The 19,653-nt window shown below is 34.8% G+C and overlaps 1 protein-coding gene across 1 annotated transcript in view; it reads left to right on the top strand.

Moving 5' to 3' along the window:
• Positions 1 to 17,860, top strand: part of LOC128171011 (uncharacterized) — a 511,120-nt gene extending 493,260 nt beyond the window's left edge. The window contains exons 9-11 of the mRNA XM_052836776.1: positions 13,185 to 14,117; positions 14,542 to 14,624; positions 16,908 to 17,860. Coding sequence (XP_052692736.1) covers positions 13,185 to 14,117; positions 14,542 to 14,600 — 992 coding nt within the window. The 3' untranslated portion in view covers positions 14,601 to 14,624; positions 16,908 to 17,860. The remainder of the gene's footprint in view (positions 1 to 13,184; positions 14,118 to 14,541; positions 14,625 to 16,907) is intronic.
• The last annotated feature ends 1,793 nt before the right edge of the window (positions 17,861 to 19,653 follow it).

Raw genomic sequence — 19,653 nt, 5'->3', positions numbered from 1 at the left:
ATTATTTATGCCAGCGAACACGGAACGGAAAGTCTCGAATTTTCTCCAAACCAACTTTGTACAAATGACTACGGGTAAATTTTTTATTTGTGTTTTACATAGATACAGTGGATGAGTGGAAGAAAAGACAAATATGGTCATCAGGCTACATAATTCCTGTTATCTTTGGGCCAGTGTTATGGTATTAAATCATTCTTGAAGTAAATTAATGTGTACTGGTGTCAGATGAAATTTTTGTTAGGGGCCCCTAAAATTTTAAAAACTTTGGGGAGTTGTTTTATGTCAACAAACAACATGTACCGGTACATGTAGATCTCAGTGATTTCAGAGTGACCAATCATCAGACAGAACCACTCTGCCCTGGACCCACTGGTGACCTTGGGTGACCCCCAGACCCCTTGATGTAAAATTGGACCCACTGATGTTTAAAAGATAAATAAATGAAAAAAAGGATTCTTCTTTTGAAAATTTTGTTCACCGGCCAATGTGATTTTAGATCTCATTAGTCTAAAATATTAGTACAATTCAATCTTTAAGTTGACAGACTAAACGTTTATGAAAATATATACATGAATCAATGTTGGCTTTCATTATATACGTAGACAGTTTGAAAAAAATAAAGTAAATAATTACTAAATGTCCATTAAAGTGTAAAATATTAGAGAGGTTAAGCATTTGAACGTGTACGTCTACGGGTACGTGTGGAGCTACAAGTATGTTTACACGTACACGTACTTAACTTTAGGGTATGTCTAATTATCTGTACGTGTAAGCGAACATGTAAAATCATAAGATTTAATATTTTCAACATGTTCAGTTTACTCTCACTGTTTTTTAAATTATTCTGTGAATTTGATGAAACCAAAACCACGGTCGTCCTCAATTTATCGTCTGCTTTAATTAAAACAATGCTTGATAAACACAAAGTCCATATTTTTATTTTAAAATGCTACAAGTTTTCACCTACGTGTACTTTTGATTCTACACGTTTTGTACAACTTGTACATTTACGCAGTATGCAGAAATTATGACGAAATACACATATAACTAGGGGATTCCCCTAATTACACGTACTCGTACACGTACACGTTCAAATGCTTAACCTCTCTATTATGTGAATTATTGTAAACTGGTGGGCTGTATTGCGCAAGGTTGAATTTCTGAATAGATACATGTAAATTAATGTTTCGATCCATTAAGGATGACGTTTACTCAAAATGAAAAAAAATTCCACTGATGATAATGAAAAGCCAACTATTGTGTGTTATGGACCTTTTATTGTAGTGTTATTTTTCATTTTCAAAAAAGTAGGTCAATGACCTACTTTTTGAGTTAATGGCCATTGTATATTTTTGGAAAATTAAAGGAAAATCACTTAAAATTTTACACTATGATTGAGATTTTCTTAATTGTGAAAATAATACAAATTGCTCAACACTTTTGAAAATGAAATACAATTTATGAATGGCAGTGACACTAAATACATACAAAGCATTAAGTTTTCCTTCACAATTTTTATAAATATTCCAGTCCGAATTTCCTCTATCACTTTTCAAATTCCTACCCATTTTTGACCCAATTTTACAAAAAATTGAATGATGATAATACAAAAACATTTATAGTATTAAACAACTTATATTGATCTTATTCTGTTCGCATATAATTTATATGAGGTCAATGATCAAAATTTTGAGATATGGTGTCTTTTCTTGTTTTTAAGCATATTTCAATATTTTTTAAATTCATGCCATAAGGTTATAATAATGAACAAATGAGGTAAAACTACCTGAAAATATGCAAAATTATATAGACTAAAATATAAAATCTTAACTTTTAATATTAGAGTACTTCCAAAATTGTTATAGCAGAAAACAAAATCTGCAAAATTTAGTCCGAATTTCCTCTGTTTGGCTAAAAGTCTATTTTTGTTTTGGCATAATTCCATAATATAGTAGAAATATCGAATGTTATGTCAATAAGAATTCATTTCACAGATACCTTTTGTGTTTAGAACAAATTTTACTCATGACACTGAACTTTATAACAATCCGGATTTGAGAACTCAAACCCTGAGTAAACAACACCCTTAAAGCATTTTCGTAGGATATTAAACCTCTATGTGCATGTTATATTTCTGTTGAACTTGAGGACAACATCAATTTAAATGTTTATTTAAATACATTCATGAATCAATATTGACCTTTATTACTTACATGTACATGTATCTAAGCTGGAAGTTAATATGATATTGTCACTGAAATATTTTTTTAGAATATACCAGTTTGTAATATTTTGTGGTCTCTTTACAGGTTCCTGGTGTAATGGGATGCAGTAAACTAATTGACTAAAGAAAGAATATATGTGGTATAGTAGTCATGTATTGTTACTATTACATGTATTATGTAGCTAAACTCTGTATTTTTAGGTCACCTGAGTCATTCAGGAGACCCATTGCTATCACAAGTTCGTTGTCGTGTGTCATTCATAGACATTATGGTATATATCTCTTAAGTGGGTATGAGGGCAGTAGTCATTGTGTTAGTCCATGGGTAACGACTGTTGCCCGAGAGCATAAGTCGAGGACATCAATTTCTTACCAAGGAACTGACACTATAACTATTGCCCTCATTCCCATCATGGGTAAGAACTGTAAATAATATCAATGTATAGTATATATCGTTTTGAAAGTTCCCATTATACATATACATGTATTTGATAATTAGGTGTGAATTGTGTTTTGATAAAGTTATAGTCTGTTCTCTACCTGGAGTAAAGAAAAACAGCATTTAATTTACATGTATTTTAGTATGTTTTACAGTGCTACCGTTGTGGCACATACCTTGCATCATTGTCAAGATAGTGTTATTTAGGTATCAACGGACGTCAAAGAATTTGAGAGAGAGAGGAGAGAGAGAGAGAGAGAGAGAGAGGAGAGAGAACATGTCATGTTAAATGGAGAAAGTCAGTTATAGTGAGAAAAAGAAAGTCAGAGTACACGTTGCTCAGAAAAGTGAATGAGAGAGAGAGAGAGAAAATCAAAGAGCAATAGGTAGCAAGGGACAGTTTCGGATAAAGTACCCATCAATATTTTTGTAAAATTGAGAATTCCTGTACTTGAAGGCTTATTAGTGTTGCTAAAATTCATGAAATGAGTTTTAATGATTAGGCCAAAAAAAAATATGTGTTTCCTATTTCATCAGATATTAAAATAGGGTAGGTGAGCCGCCTTTTTTTTTTTAATGAGCTTTTCAGGTTTTTTTCCTTTCCTAGCATATGATTTTTCTATACATTAATAAAATGTATTTTACAGGTGGACCAATTGTGAATAGTGACAACTGTTACAGAATTAAAGCTTTCTTAAATCTTAGATTAATTTGGAATGTATACGAAGATTTTATTTTTATGTAAATAGAAAATATAAATATGACAGCCACTATAGATTAACTGAGTATAATTCTCATTTTCACAAATATATTATATTAATAGTAGTTATTAGTTCTATTTTCTTGGTTATCTGACATAACAGTAGACATTAATATCATAACTGTAGGTGTTGATTTCATAAACAGAGGAAATTCTGGTTGATCAGACGAGAGCCTTAGGTGGCAGGGGATAGTTTCGAAGGAAAGACCCGGTCAAAATTTTGAAATAAAGGGAGAACCTGGGGTTTGGCTGGTTATTTGAGGGGTATAAATTGGTAGAATATTTATTGCATTCATTTTGTGGATAGAGGAGCTCATGTCAATTTCATTGATATATGACACTTTAATACTGGTAGCACTTTTCATCAGATATGGAATAAAAATGCGAAACTGAGGCCAAAATTTTCACTTTCGGTTTTGTGCTTGAAAAGTAGGGTGGGTTCAGAACACGAAATGTCACTCGAAAAGAAGGTGATTGACCCCCCATCAATTGGTGATTATTTGCATGGATATACATTAAGCTACAAATCCTATGGTAGTTTATGGCAGTTGCTCGGGACTGGAGCGTGGTTCTGGACCCGTGAAAATGTGAAAAAAGGGCAATTTTTCAGAAAATTTTGAGACCGTCCCTGGCTGTTCTTTATAGTGCTATATGTAAGTTGTACTTGTTTTATTCTGAAATGTTTAAAAATTCTCAAGAGTTGGGACCATGTGTCCCCTGCATGCAAACCAATTTTAGCAAATTTAAAAATCCACTGAAAAATTAAATCTCATATATGAGCACTATCTGCCTCACATTTCCTCGACCAAAAAAACTATCCCCTGCCACCTTAGAATTAAATCGTTTCAACAATTTAAAAAAAAAATGAATACATCATTAATGGTTTAAGACTAATTTTTAAAATTTCATTTGCAACTGAAATGCAGCATTTTAAAATCATATTTATAATGTGAATGATTGTTAGGCCTATTCAAAGACTTAAGATGTCTGCAGTCTCCACGCCCAGAAATATAAAAAAAACTTTGCTTATGCTTTTTTCATGTACATCTTTTATTATATTAATTTTGAACACATTACTGCCCTAAAAAAACTATTTTTTGCATTGATAATTTAGCTAAAATAACCAAGGATAACTTTCATCCATGCTGTCAATCTGCACTTAGAAATCTTTAAAACGCTTTGATAAGTGGTGTTTTCTATTCAATTGTTACAAGCGTTTTTTAAACTCTGATTTGTAAAGACTCTATTGTTTAAACCAATTACGGTTGATAATCTGGATTTGGACTAAAAAATAGGGTCGGTCGGGAAACCGGAAACACACATATTTTTTTTTTTGCCTTATCATTAGTTAGAGGGATGTCTCTTGTCGAAATTGATATGCAATATGTAGGCCCCATATGTTAGGTACATAAAAATGAGATTCAGAAATAAAATGCGAAACCTGCGGCTATGACTGTTGTGTTGACTTTACACAGTGAAAATGCAAGTTACAGACGGGAGGGTAAATAACACGAAAAGTAGGTGGATGGGACATTATAAACTATACACCAGTAAGTTTCTGACATGTGATGGTGCAACATGCACATGGTACAGAAGGTCAGCCCTTTGCAGGGAATTGGCTGGGGGGGGGGGGTCTAAAAAGCTGAAAAATCATGAAAAATTAGCAAAATATGAAAGGGTCAAAATCTCAAAAAATCCAGTATGTAGAGAATTTTACAGGTTTTGACTAGTAATTTTCTTCAGAAATTAGTGATTGGCCTCATGAAGAGTAAATTAAAGGTATTTGTGCTGAATGGGAACTGAGGAAATTCTAGTTACAGAGTTCCGAAGACACACGTTCCCCGACTACAATGAAATGTATTAAAAAAACTGTCCTGTGCCACTTTCAAGACTACATGGCATTTTCAGATTTCTAATTGAACTGTAATTTTGAATGGATTTTGTACCATAAGTACATTTGTAGTATATTTTGGTAAAATGGATGATTTTGTTGGTTATATATGTCATTACATGATTTATGATCTATAATATACAACGGGAGTAACTGCCTTTTAAATGTGTAAAATGACTACCACTAGAGTAAATTGGCTTAGAAAGTAGGTATTTTCTATCCTGATGACAATTAATAGGCTTACGTTAATTACCGAGATAAGAATTGATACTGTAAAACAGTTTTGATCAATTGAATCATTTAAATTATAAATTTGCAGCAATTTTGCTGTCCGATTTCATGAAATATTTAATAACATTAAGCAACCTGACTTATATAACCCAATTTTTTTAAAACAGCATATTTTTCTTTCAAATAAAATTCACATGTAGACAAATGCAGTTATCAAAATATATATGTCAAACAATTCAAGTTGTTTCCTCCTACCCAAAAGTTATATTTTAGATATATTTACAGAATTCAAAAAGCCACCCCCTCTTTCCAATTGTCTCCATTACCATTACATGTTGGATATGTAAATGTACATTTGACCTTGAAATAACATCTGCTATAATAATTACTCTTGAAATGATCAAGAAACAACAAATGTTTACCCTTTTATTGTATATATGCATCAAAAATGTAGAGAAAAATGTAAAATTTGAACATTTTTCATGGAATTCTCATCTGTCCCAAGGTACCCAGGTGTGTTTGAATTTCATTTTAATTAAGAGCAGACATCACACTTGTAGGTCTTACTATTTTAGCAAAGTTAAAAGGAGACTAGAACCCAGAATAGATAAGATATTCACTAAATATGATTATAGGCTTATTGTTTCATGAAAACAAGAAATCACATGTATGGCGGCATGCCTTTTTGTGAATAAGAATGTTACATTTCATCCATTTACCAAGAAAAAATCAATTTTCAATATCAGCGATGGTTGTTTTCAAATATATGTGAGAAATGACTCAAGGGAATTGCCACAAGTTTCATAATATTAGGTTAAATCTGATAAAGAGAATAACTTGCAAATAACATCATCAGATAAGGACTTCCTGCAAATATGCACATCTACCGGTATTCCTATGTTAACCACACAATGTTTTTTGAGTAATTAGAGAAAAATCAATATTCGAAAAAAAAAATATTTCTGCAATGGGGTATCGAACCGAGAACCCCAAGATTTGTAGGTGAGAGTGTAGCCACTATGATATTTCGCTTGCTACTTGATAGAAGGTAAAATTTGTTGAATTGTGTAGTCAATTTGGATGATGATAGAAAGAAGAAATGGAGCGTTCTTCTGTCCATCTAAAGTTGATACCCAATGTTGTGAAACCTTTAGAATAGATAGGCGCCTATAGTTATTGGTTGAGAGAACAGTATTTGTTCATCAGTTTATTAATAAAATCAGTGCTGTTTGTAAACAATGTGGCCGTATAGCGTTGACTAAGAAAAAAAACAAGCCAGGTCAAACTCTGGTCGCCAGCGGGTATTTGAAGGTGTGGAATGTCACGTCGGCTCAACTGATGCACATTCTCCTGTTGATTTGAAATGCACGTGCTTAGAAATCTATTAACTGTCATGCATTTGTGGATTACAAGTAGGAAAATCTTAACTGAATTAAGGCCAGTCATGTATTTCAACCAAGTTGGTAAATAAACAAACTGAAAGAAATGTAAAAACAGATTTTTAGTGAAATTTGAGCATGAATTTATTAGATACAAATATCGAAGCGTTGAAATTTCGTTTCTCGGGACGATGGTTTGATGCCGCTGGAGTGGATAACTTTCTTCAATATGGTTCATTTCGTTTCAAATTTGTAGGGCAATTAGATTTAGGTGTGAGAAACAATCCCATGAATTTTTGCAAAGTTCTACAGAGTTTAACTGGAGCTGGAATTTTTATTCGGAGGCGTAGTCTAAAACATGGTCTGGAGTCAAATGGCAGGCAGAGTTTCAGACTTTCAAAAATATCTGACAAAAGGTTGTAACACTTTGTTAGGTGTTCTTTAAAAAAGAAATATAAAATTTCTTTTTCAAATATCGAGGGTCAAGTTCATATAAGAATTCAATCCTTGTACAAAAGAAGGGAAAAAGGGGGGGGGGGTCTAATTGTACACTGCAATTTGGCAACCCCTTCAGTATGATTTATTGATAATTGTAAATCTAATTCAGCGCTTATTGTTATGAACAATTGTTGACATATAAGTGAATGCATGTGCAATATTTTTCAGCTATTAAAAATCGACCATAACTTTTACATCAACCGCTAAATAGTAAAAGTAGTATGTCAAAGACGAGTGAAAATCTCCATCTCGAAAGCGCTTGATCATGTTGATTCCTAATTCTTTTCTTGGACTTTAAATGTTTACCTTCAAATATTTTTTTGCTGATCAAATACAGAAAGGCCCATTGTTAGTGATCAGTGTATTTATAAAGTTTTTTCTGCTTCTTTACAGTGTGACATGAAACTTATAGGAGTGACTGGGAATCAGAGACGACCGGGAATCGGAGACTTCACTGTATTAACTCATCTTCACTTAATTAGCTTGTCTTCAACATAGCGTCTTTATGTGGTATTGATTTTTCTCTACATCAATCTTGTAAACTTATTAAAAAAGACAATAGGTTTTGCAACTTGAACATGCATTAAGAAAATAAGAGTATAATAGTTTGAGGTCTCTTTACAGGTTCCTTGTGTATCAATAAAGAGTGGACTGATGGAGCAAAGAAAGAGTTTATGTGGTATAGTATTCTTGTAATATCACTATGTTTGTGTAGCTATATAGTATTCATGTTATATCACTATGTTTGTGTAGCTATTCTTTGTAATTTTAGGTCACCTGCGTCATTCAGGAGACCCATTGCTATCACAAGTTCGTTGTCGTGTGTCATTCATAGACATTATAGTACTCATCCGTTAAATGGGTATGAGGGCAGTAGTCATTGTGTTAGTCCTGGGGTAAGATATGTTGCCCGAAGGCCTAGGTCAAGGACTGCATCAATTTCTTACCAAGGTACTGACAATATAACTATTGCCCTCATCCCCATTTGATGGTAGATCTGTAAACAAGAAAAACATATCCTTGTTGTAATGTCAGGGCTGGGATATTGTCTGAGTATCTTCCTGGGGGACATTCAAATAATCAGCCAGGGTAAGGGGATAGCCGATAATATATCATAGGCCAGTACTTAATATAAATGACCTCATATATAATTTGGAAAATTCCCATCTTAAATATATTTAAGAAGTAAGAGACAGAGGAGCAAGAGTACAAGAGTTTAGCAGAGAGAGAGACAGACAGACAGACAGACAGACAGACAGAGAGTTCGAGTTCATGTTAGTGAGACAAACAGAGCAAGAGTTCATAAACATGTTGCAAGAAAAGTCTCAAATCGTCGTATATTGCTTGTTGAAATATGAGAGAGAGAGAGAGACAGACAGACAGACAGACAGACAGATAGACAGAGTTCGAGTTCATGTTAGTGAGACAAACAGAGCAAGAGTTCATAAACATGTTGGATGAAAAGTCTGAAATTGTCGTATATTGCTTGCTGAAATATGAGAGAGAGAGAGAGAGAGAGAGAGAGAGAGAGAGAGAGAGAGAGCATATGTTAGTGAAACAAAGGAGACAAGAGTTAATGTACAAGCTGCTAAGGAAAGGGAATAAGAGAGAAAGCAAAGTGAGAAAATGATGAAAAAAGTGAAAGAGAGACAGAAAGAAAGAAAGGTACTGATGAAGCAAAGAAGTTAAAAATAGAGAGAGCTGCAAGAGTACAAGAGTTTAGCAGAGAGAGAGAGAGACAGACAGACAGACAGACAGACAGACAGTTCATGTTAGTGAGACAAACAGAGCAAGAGTTCATGTACATGCAAGAAAAGGGAATATGAGAGAGAGAGAAAGCAGATGTTTAGCTGAGGGACGGAGTGAAAATGATGGTATAACAAAGAGAAAGAGAGTACATATGTACATGTAGGAGAGGCAAAGTAAATCTTTAACAGAGAACGATTGAGAGATAGAGAGATAGATAGAGAGAGAGAACTAAAAGTGCATGTTTAGCAGAGGGATGGAGTGAGAATGATGATAAAACACAGAGAAAGAGTACATGTGTAGGAGAGGCAAAGTAAATCTTTAACAGAGAGAGAGAGAGAGAGAGAGAGAGAGAGAGAGAGAGAGAGAGAGAGAGAGAGAGTACATGTATGTGAAATGAATAACATCGGAGATAGTGACAGCAATTTGCTCAGAAAAGTGATTGAGAGAGAGAGAGAGAGAGTTCATGTTAATGAGACAGAGTTAGATTTCATGTACATGTTGTAAGAAAAGGGAATGAGAGAGAGAGAGAGAGAGAGAGAGAGAGAGAGAGAGAGAGACCAAAAACAAAAGTGCATATTTAGCAGAGAGATAGAGAGAATGACAGTATAACAAAAGAGAGTACATGTGTAGCCTGTAGGAGAGGCAAAGTAAATCTTTAACAGAAAGAGAGAAAGAGAGAGAGAGAGAGAGAGAGAGAGAGAGAGATCTCAAGCACAAACATAGAGAGAACATGTTGCTAAAAGAAGTGAAAGGGAGAAAACAGCTAGAGCAAAAGTTCTGGTAAAGCAAAGAAGTAAAACAGAGTAACAAGGGTACATGTTGAGCAGAGGGAGAAAGGGTGAAAGAGAGAGAGAAAACATGTTGGTGGGAGAAAATGAAAGAGAGAAAGAAAGATAAAGAAGATCAAGAGTGCATATTTAGCAACGATTAAGTAAATGTTTAAAGGAAAAGTTTGTGAGAGAGAGAGAGAAGGAGATAGAGTACATAGAATTGCATGATAGAGAAACATACACAGAAAGCCGGCATACATGTGGGAAAGACTGGAATTAAGAGCACATGTATTTCGTTAGCAGAGAATGACTGAAAATAGTAAATGTTTAAAGAGAGAGAGAGAGAGTAATAAAGAATAATGTCAGGAAAGGGAATTAGAGAAAAAAAGAGAAAAAGAAAGTACATGTTTTGGAGAGAGGGAGTGAGAGAAAGAGCAAGATAGCATGCTAAACAGTGAATGTTAGAGAAAGAGAGAGAGTATGTTAAATGAATAAGGTCAGAGATAGAGAGACAAAGAGAGCAAGAGTACATGTTGATCAGAAAATGGAATGAGAGAGAGAGATAGAGAAAGAAAGAAAGGAAAGTACATATTAAGCAGAGATATATATAGAGAGAGAGAGAGAGAAGAGAGAGAGGTCAGAGATAGAGAGACAAAGAGAGAGAGATGAGTGAGGAACAACGAAAACAAAGAGTACATGTTTAGCAAAAAAAGTCAGAGAGAGAGAGAGTAAGAGTACATGTTAAACAGTGAATGTTACAGAGAGAGAGAGAGAGAGAGAGAGAGAGAGAGAGAGAGAGAGTGAGAGAAAGTTAAAGGTGAATGTTATAGAAAGAGAGAGAGGGAGAAAGAGGGAGATATATTTTTAGCAGTGAAAGTATGATGCAGATAGAGAAAAAAAGAGAGAGAGAGAAAGTCACCAATGTTTAGCAGAAAATGTCAAAAAGAAATTTTTCAAAGTTTTAACAAAAAAAAATTGATCTGTTGGTCAAGTGTTTTGATTAATATCTGATGATAATAGACCATTTGTTATGTATGAATCAAAATATATTGTTATTTCAAAATAAAGTCTGGTTTAATTTGATATATTCCTTTTACTCAAAATGATATTATATTTATAATGCATGTAATGATATTGTATAAATTAATTATAAAATAATTTTGAACGAATGTGGTTGACATAATTCTAAAACACTTTATTTTTATTTAACAGGTTGTGATTCAAAGATATAGACATGGACCCAGCAAGCTCCACATATAGTACTCATAAGTGTTCTAAGTGTCCGGGGGACACAGCGTACTATTGTGTATCGTGTCCATGTGATCTGTGTCCCCAGTGTAAAGAGAACCATGTAAAAGATCTCCAAACAATAGACCATGATGTTGTGTCACACCGTGATAAAATCAACTACATCCCAACACAAGAGATCTGTGTGAGACATCCTAGCCATGTTTATACAAAGTACTGTGAACCCTGTCAAGTTCCTATCTGTTACCATTGCAGAAAGCATAGGAATCACCGACAATTAGTTGTTAGAAGAGCTTATAGGACAAAGCAACAACAACACAGAGGAACCATTCACACCATCAGAAGTGAGGCTCTCTTTTACAGACCTGTTCTCCTGCCACGAATCAAAACTGATTTCAAAACCTGTCACACAAAATTCTCCCTCTATCAATCAGAGATGTTAACAAAGGCCCAAAAACTGAAGAATATCATCAACAAAGTGAGAAAAGATTTCATGAAAAATGTGTTTTGTGACTTTGATTTCAAACACAGATGTTTAAAGCAGACAATAGAAATGAGCAGACATATTATCAGCCTTCAGGAATATGAACTCAGATATGTACAGCCAGCATTCACATTCAGTGCACTACAATTCCTCTCCTTCACAAAGACAGCCCTCCCCCAGATACATCTTACACTCCACACCAGCCAGCTCTCCATGACTGAGTCACTCAACAAGGAGGATGTGATGGAGTCACTGAGTGCAATCCAAATCACAGAGAGAGGAAACCGACGCGTAGGAAACCAGTGTCTGCTGAAACTGACGTCTGGTGCTGAGTTCCATCAATCTCTCACACTGACAGGTGTTGGTCGTTGTCATCACATTTCCTGTGTGACATCAGACCGGGTCTGGGTCAGTGATCTATACAATCTCATGTTGACAGACACAACAGGTGTCCCTCTACATCGTGTGAAGGATTTATGTAATAATTTATATAATGGAGGATTACACACAGTGAACAGTGAGAGTGAACTGATTTATATAGATAGGAATTATAACATCAACAAACTGTCAACGGATATGAAAACAACCACCACATTTATAGAGAGAACAGACTGTACATGTAGACCACAGTGTGTGTACTGGTCCCCGTCCACTGGGGATCTACTGGTCGGGATGTATAACGATTATACAGATACATGCAAGGTAACCCGGTACAACCAGAGTGGACAACTCACACAAACCATACAGAACGATAACACAGGACTTGGGCTGTATAGGTACCCTATCTATATAACAGAGAACAACAATGGGGATGTCGTGGTGTCTGACTTTGACTCTCGTGCTGTAGTGGTGACAGAGCGTGGAGGAAGACATCGTTTCTCCTACACAGGACCTCCATCAGGATCAGAACTATGGCCACATGGAATCTGCACTGACGCGCTGTCACACATCCTGGTGTGTGATGATAGAACCGAAACAGTACAGATGATAGACAGGGACGGTCAGTTCCTGTCACATCTACTGATAAGACCATCAGGGATATTCTCACCATGGAGCCTGAGTTATGATGTCAACACTCACCGTCTCTGGGTCGGATCATGGTACAACAACACGGTGGTTATATACAGGTATATCACCAGACAGGACGCTCTGACAGGTAAGTCTGAGTCATTATCATTGTAAATTATGTAATATGTAGTTACAAGTCAGACATATATAGGATGTGATCATTATCATTTGTCAATATAATGTAAGTACATATTTATTTATAAACAATCAACATCACATATTGAGATGTAAATACATTACATGTCTGTTGAATAATTGACTCATCATATTTCTGTTATAAATGAATGGATTTATTAATTACATAAATGTATATATGTTTATTATTAATTGATAATGATAATTGATTCACTGTAACAGACAACATTGCTGTAACAATCATTATACAAGATGTGATGTTTGTAATCAATCTGTTCCATCTGACTGTTTGTGTCTGATGTTTGTAGATCTGAATCCAGCCACTGCTGATGTGATGGAGTCACTGAGTGAAATCCCAACCACAGGGACAGAAAAACCACAGCAAGGAAACCAGTGTCTGCTGAAACTGATGTCTCCCCCCGAGTTACTTCCCTCTCTCACAGTGACAGGTGTTGTTCGTTGTGATCACATTTCCTGTGTGACATCAGACCGGGTCTGGGTCAGTCATTGGGACGATCTCATGTTGACAGACACAACAGGTGTCCCTCTACATCGTGTGCAGGATTCATGTAGTGATTATTTCTATGGATTACACACAGTGAACAGTGAGAGTGAACTGATTTATATAGATAGGAATTATAACATCAACAAACTGTCAAAGGATATGAAAACAACCACCTCATTTATAGAGAGAACAGACTCTACATGGGGACCACGGTGTGTGTACTGGTCCCCGTCCACTGGGGATCTACTGGTCGGGATGTATATCTATAGGACAAAGACAGGCAAGGTAACCCGGTACAACCAGAGTGGACAACTCACACAAACCATACAGTACCACAACACAGGTCTCGGACTGTATAGTAAACCTAACTATATAACAGAGAACAACAATGGGGATGTCGTGGTGTCTGACTGGTCTGATGCTGTAGTGGTGACAGAGCGTGGAGGAAGATATCGTTTCTCCTACACAGGACATCCATCAGGATCAGGACTAGTGCCACATGGAATCTGTACTGACGCGCTGTCACACATCCTGGTGTGTGATGATAGAACCGAAACAGTACAGATGATAGACAGGGACGGTCAGTTCCTGTCACATCTACTGATAAGACCATCAGGGATATTCAGACCACGGAGCCTGAGTTATGATGTCAACACTCACCATCTCTGGGTCGGATCACGGGACAACAACACGGTGGTTATATACAGGTATATCACCAGACAGGACGCTCTGACAGGTAGGTCTGAGTCATAATCATTCACATTAATTAGATATAGATAACTAAGACACACAGTCCGTGTTAATTATCAGTCAATAAGATACACGTAAGACATGTTTATCTGTGTGATTGTTTGTCAATATAAACAGCTCATTGTTACAGGGTTAGCTGTATCTATTTCATTAATTAGAGGTACAGTCACATGTCATTGTATTTAGTTAATTAGAATAAATGGTCATTGTAATTAATATGATGAGGCATGTAATTGTAAGTTATTTTGTTACGAGTTAATTATATAATTGAATTGTTTTAATTAAATAGATAAATATTAAAGCATGTGTCAATGTAATCAGTTTAAACTTTTAATTTATATATGTAGCTCTATCATTGCATAACCTGTATGATGTTAATTAATTAACGGTTAATCAATGATTTTTTGTAGATGAACACACACCCCGTCCTGATGAGGACATCATGTCCAGCTCAACACCAGCCGTATAATGGAGATAACTTGGATATTGACAGGTTGTAAATGTTTCTGTACAAATCTAGTCTGCTCTCAAAACCACACATGTAGTTTGTCACTTTGTTCAACATCTGCAGCTGAAATTGAGCTGAGTATAATTCACATGGACTGTAATACTGACTCCTGTTTATTTCACACTTTGTGATCATCCAAACATGGCTGTCTGTTGCTGAGTGTGGAATGTTATACACATTTTACTTTGCTTATAAAGAATTATCATAAACAAAAAATAATTTTTTATATGAAGTCTATAAAAACTGGATGTAAAAAAAAATGAATGATTAAAATTTGTAATAGATCTTTATCAGTTTGAACATTTATGGTTATCATGCCCCCGCTCTGAAGGAGAGGGGGGTTACCATATACTGTTTTACCCTTGTGTGTCTGTACGTACGCCCTTCTGTCTGTCTGTATCAAAAGTTTTTGTCACATTTTTCTCAACAACTGATCGTTACAGGTGCTTGAAATTTCAACACACTCTTTGTTTAGGCATGCCATACGTTGGAATATATGTTTGCACCTGTTAAATGACGACTTTTGTTTATTTTTTGCCTAAATTTTCAAACAAATTTTCGTAAAGAATTTCTCTGCAACTATTGATCGCATAAGCTTGAAATTTTAACACATTCTTTGTTTAGGCATGCCACACGCTCGGATCTATTTTTGTACCAATTGGACATCAACTTCCTGTTTAAGTCGACTTTGCTTATTTTGTATATTTACATCAGAGCGGGAGTATTACTAGTGAGCATTGACTCACAGATATCTGAGTAATATCATGTTGGTGTTGATCACTAACTAAATCATTCATTAGTTAGGGCCCCGCAAGGGTTTGCGGGTGCCCTATAGTAATCACTCTGTCCGTCCGTCCTTCTGTCCGTCCGTCTGTCACTCTTCCGTCCACAAATTTCCTGTTTTTTTCTAATAACTTTTTTTATGGTTGCCCAATCAAGTTCAAATTTGGTATGGTAGTTCAGTAGGCAGAAATACATATTTTGATGCTAAGTTTGGTACTCTATGTCTTCTGGTTTGGAGCTGGGGTGGTGGGGTAGATTCCTAACTATGCATAAGAATGAATGGGCAAAGAGAGATAACTGCTGAGAATGAATGGGCAAAGAGAGATAACTGCTGAGAATGTTACCATTGTATACATGGAAGGCTGTGCAATATTTGTCCTTTGGGATTAATTAACCTTCCACAGGAAGAAAATCCTAAGCTTTATTTTTATCTGTCACATTGAGATTAATTACTGCACTGCCTGTGTCTGCAAATGAACTTTGTTTTGAAGTTAAGGTCAATTTTGAATGATGTGTAGTATTGTGTACATTCTTTGAAAAATGGATTTAAAATATAATATTCATATTTTATTTTGGTTAAAATACAGTACACAATGATTAATGATAACTTTATTGAACTCTAAAATCAAGATATATACACATGTGTCTGCAAGTGATGTTTGAAGTTGAGGCAAAGCCTAGGTATCATTGCATTGGTATCAATTCTTTGTTTTTTTAACACATTTTATTTCATCCCATGTTAACCCCCTTTATCCGGTGGATATGACTCATTGGATATTTTTATCCCACAGTTGTGACTTTACAATGGGATTTGCATAGGCATAATGAAGTAAAATAATGTGGAGTTTTATAAACAGTGTAAACATTGATTGTGGTGTATAAAACATGGGATAAATAGAATCTCATATGATTTGTAGTACAATATGATTTTTATCCAACTTGTGTGTTTTATCCCCTCACTAAGGCTCAAGAAAAAAACTCTTTAATTGTTGGATGAAAATCATATCCAACTACAAATCACGAGATCCTATATATTCCAGTTCTTTACATATTCTGCCGGGCATTTATTTTTCATCATTGGTAATATAAAGAGGATGGAATTCAAAGTTTTTTTTCACTTCTCTATATTAATTGTCATAGCGGGGCCCTTCCTGACTGGTCAGTTTTCTAGTTATAAATTAGAAAAATCCACCCTCCCAATATGTCCAGTAATGCTTTAGATAAGTGACATTTGAATGCTCAACTTCTGCAGTACTCAGTGTTATATGAATGAAGTTCTTTGAGAGAAAGAATCCCTACACAGTAAAAAAAAAATTGAATAGTACTGGAGCAGTATGTGATGTTTAAGTCGACTTTGCTTATTTTGTATATTTACATCAGAGCGGGGGTATTACTAGTGAGCATTGGCTCACAGATATCTGAGTAATATCATGTTGGTGTTGATCATTAACTACATCATTCATTAGTTTATTCTGTTTCCTGTAGATGGGCCAATTTTACCTGACCTTGAGGGAAGAAAATAGATCACCTTCCTTGAAAGCCTTACAGAGGAAGACAGAAAACAGACATTGGCTACGTAGACCACTTACTGCAATATGACGTCATTATCTTCAAGTACGCACTGACCCGAGTCACTCATGTCACCTATTACAATTGGTCTTTATCTGTCATCGTGTGGTGTGTGTCGTGCGTCTTTCCTTTACAATTTTACATTGTGAACTTCTTCTTGAAAACTACACGGCCAATTGTTACCATATTTGATGTGAAACATTGCTACAATAAGAAGAATTTAGATTGAATATAACTGGATTATCCGCTGAGTGACCGATATCTGGACTTATTTTAAATAACGCGCCATTATTTGAACCTGTGTTCTGTGTACATGAACTATACAGTATTTACTTATTATTCTGTCTTATCATTTTTATTTCACAGTATGTTATGTGTTTAAAATAGTAATTTGTCATTTTACATTGATATCAATTGTTAGAACCGAGTTTTCCAAAGGAGAAATCCAGTTATTGAAATGGTGAAAGGGGCACGCCGGCGGGCAGCTGCGAGAAGGGTACCCCTATTGTACTGCAAATCAATTGTACATATATAAGAGATTTGCATAAATCTTGGATCTTTTGTTGTTGTAAATTTATATAAAAAAATACCAGCTGTTGAACTTGGTCAATTTTACGCAGAATATTGCATATAGGGTACCCCCATTGTACGGATAACTCTTCATAACTCTTCATACAGTTTTTAAGATAGGTAGTTGTTGTCTTGTAGATTAATTGTACATATATCAGAGATGTGCATATAACTTGGATTTATATTTTGATTATTTATGTGTACATAAACTCTACAGTAATTAGTTTTTATACTCCCTTACATGGCTTATCAATTATATCTTAGTATGAGTGTAGTAAATTCTCATCTGACAGTATGTATTTAATTCTTTTGAATGCTTTTATAATACCCAGTAATTTAGTGATGGGAAAAAGATGTTACTTAAAATTGGGGCTTATATCTGTTGATTTTTCATTTTTCCTATTTGCAAAGTTTTGATTAATCATATTCAAAGGGGAGTAACTCAAATTTGAGTTCTTCAATTACAAACGAATAAAGAGTTATTCCCCTTTTTGTAATATTGTTTAGATAAAGTTTCATCTTAGAACTGGTTGTTGACCCCTGACATGTTTTTCTCTGAAAGTTAATTGAATATCAGTAAATATAATTATAAGATTTAAAAAAATGCCCTTGATAAGAATATTATTGGTGGATTTAGCACATTTCTTTATATTGATCATGTAAATAGAAAACTCGTGTTTATATAAATAGTTTTTGAACAATATTGTAACTAAGCTAAAGTGTACTGCTTTTTTTTTTCTTCAACATTTATTTTTTTCTGTCTATTTACGTTAACCACGAAATACATAATACTTATATACACATGATTTTTGGTGAGTTGTAGCAAGCTATAGATAGAACTCAATAAATGTGATATTTATTCATAGTTTTGTCTTTTTTCTTAGTAAGACAGTTATATTTGGAACAAAAAATAAGAATATAATATAGTAACTTTATATAGAGAACAAGACAATTATTCATCGTGGCGAACCAAATAACTGACAAACCAATCTCCTTTTGGATTCACTATAGTTAGATGTTAATAGAGACTAATCAACATTAAATTACAAAATAAATTTTCCATCCAAGTACTCAAAGTTTTTAAAAAATTCATTTTGACTGATAGGTTAAATTCTGAGTATTATTATAAAAACTGTTATTTTGATAATATATCTGTCCTAATCTGAAAATAAATCGATAGTTGTAACATGATCGTGCATAAAATCCTGTTATAGAAACTTCACTTTTATATAAATAGTGCCTATTTGGGAGGGTAACTGTTAAAATTGACATCCCGAGACAACCATTGTCAACCTCCCAAATAGGCACTATTTATTTATTATACTGAATGTCTTAATCTAAAAAAAAAATGCTGCTTTTATATAGAAATGAAGTGAATGCTACGGTGAACCGTACGCGCATAATTTACACACATGTAACAATTCGTTGTGTTACCTGTTGCCTTTCATGTTATACTGAAATCTGATTAGTCAAGACGCAGTTGATAATCCGTTCTTTTACCCTAAGCATTAGCAACAGACCTGCCAACAGGTAACACTATATAAATAGTGCCTGTTTGGGAGGGTAACAGTTGAAATTGACACCCCGAGAAAACCATTGTCAACCGATGCGAAGCGGAGGTTGACAATGGTTTTCGAGGGGTGTCAATTTCAACTGTTATCCTCCCAAACAGGCACTATTTATTTTGTTATACTGAATGTCTTAATTTTAAAGAAAATTTTACTGCTTTTATATAGGAATAACGTGAATTCTACAGCGAACCGTACGCGCATAATTTTCGCGCATGTAACAATTTTTAATGTTACCCGTTGCTAAGTGCGTTGCTAACGCTGAGGGTAATAGAAAGTATTATGAACTGCGTCTTAACCAATCAGATTTCAGTATTTAACATGAAAGTATAACAAAACGAATTGTTACACGCACGTAAAAAAGTGAACTCGCTTAGCCCTCTGAAATCATATGCAAGCGTATTAGCCAATCAACAAACGGAAACCCTCACTCCACTCTCACCATTCAGAGTAGACACAAATAGTGCATCTCAGACTACATCAAGTCCAACCTCGTTTCACCAAAGCAATCTAACGAGTACCTC

The sequence above is a fragment of the Crassostrea angulata genome, chromosome 2, assembly GCF_025612915.1.
Source record: "Crassostrea angulata isolate pt1a10 chromosome 2, ASM2561291v2, whole genome shotgun sequence".
Taxonomy (NCBI): domain Eukaryota; kingdom Metazoa; phylum Mollusca; class Bivalvia; order Ostreida; family Ostreidae; genus Magallana; species Magallana angulata.
This window is presented reverse-complemented; position numbering and strand designations above follow the sequence as displayed.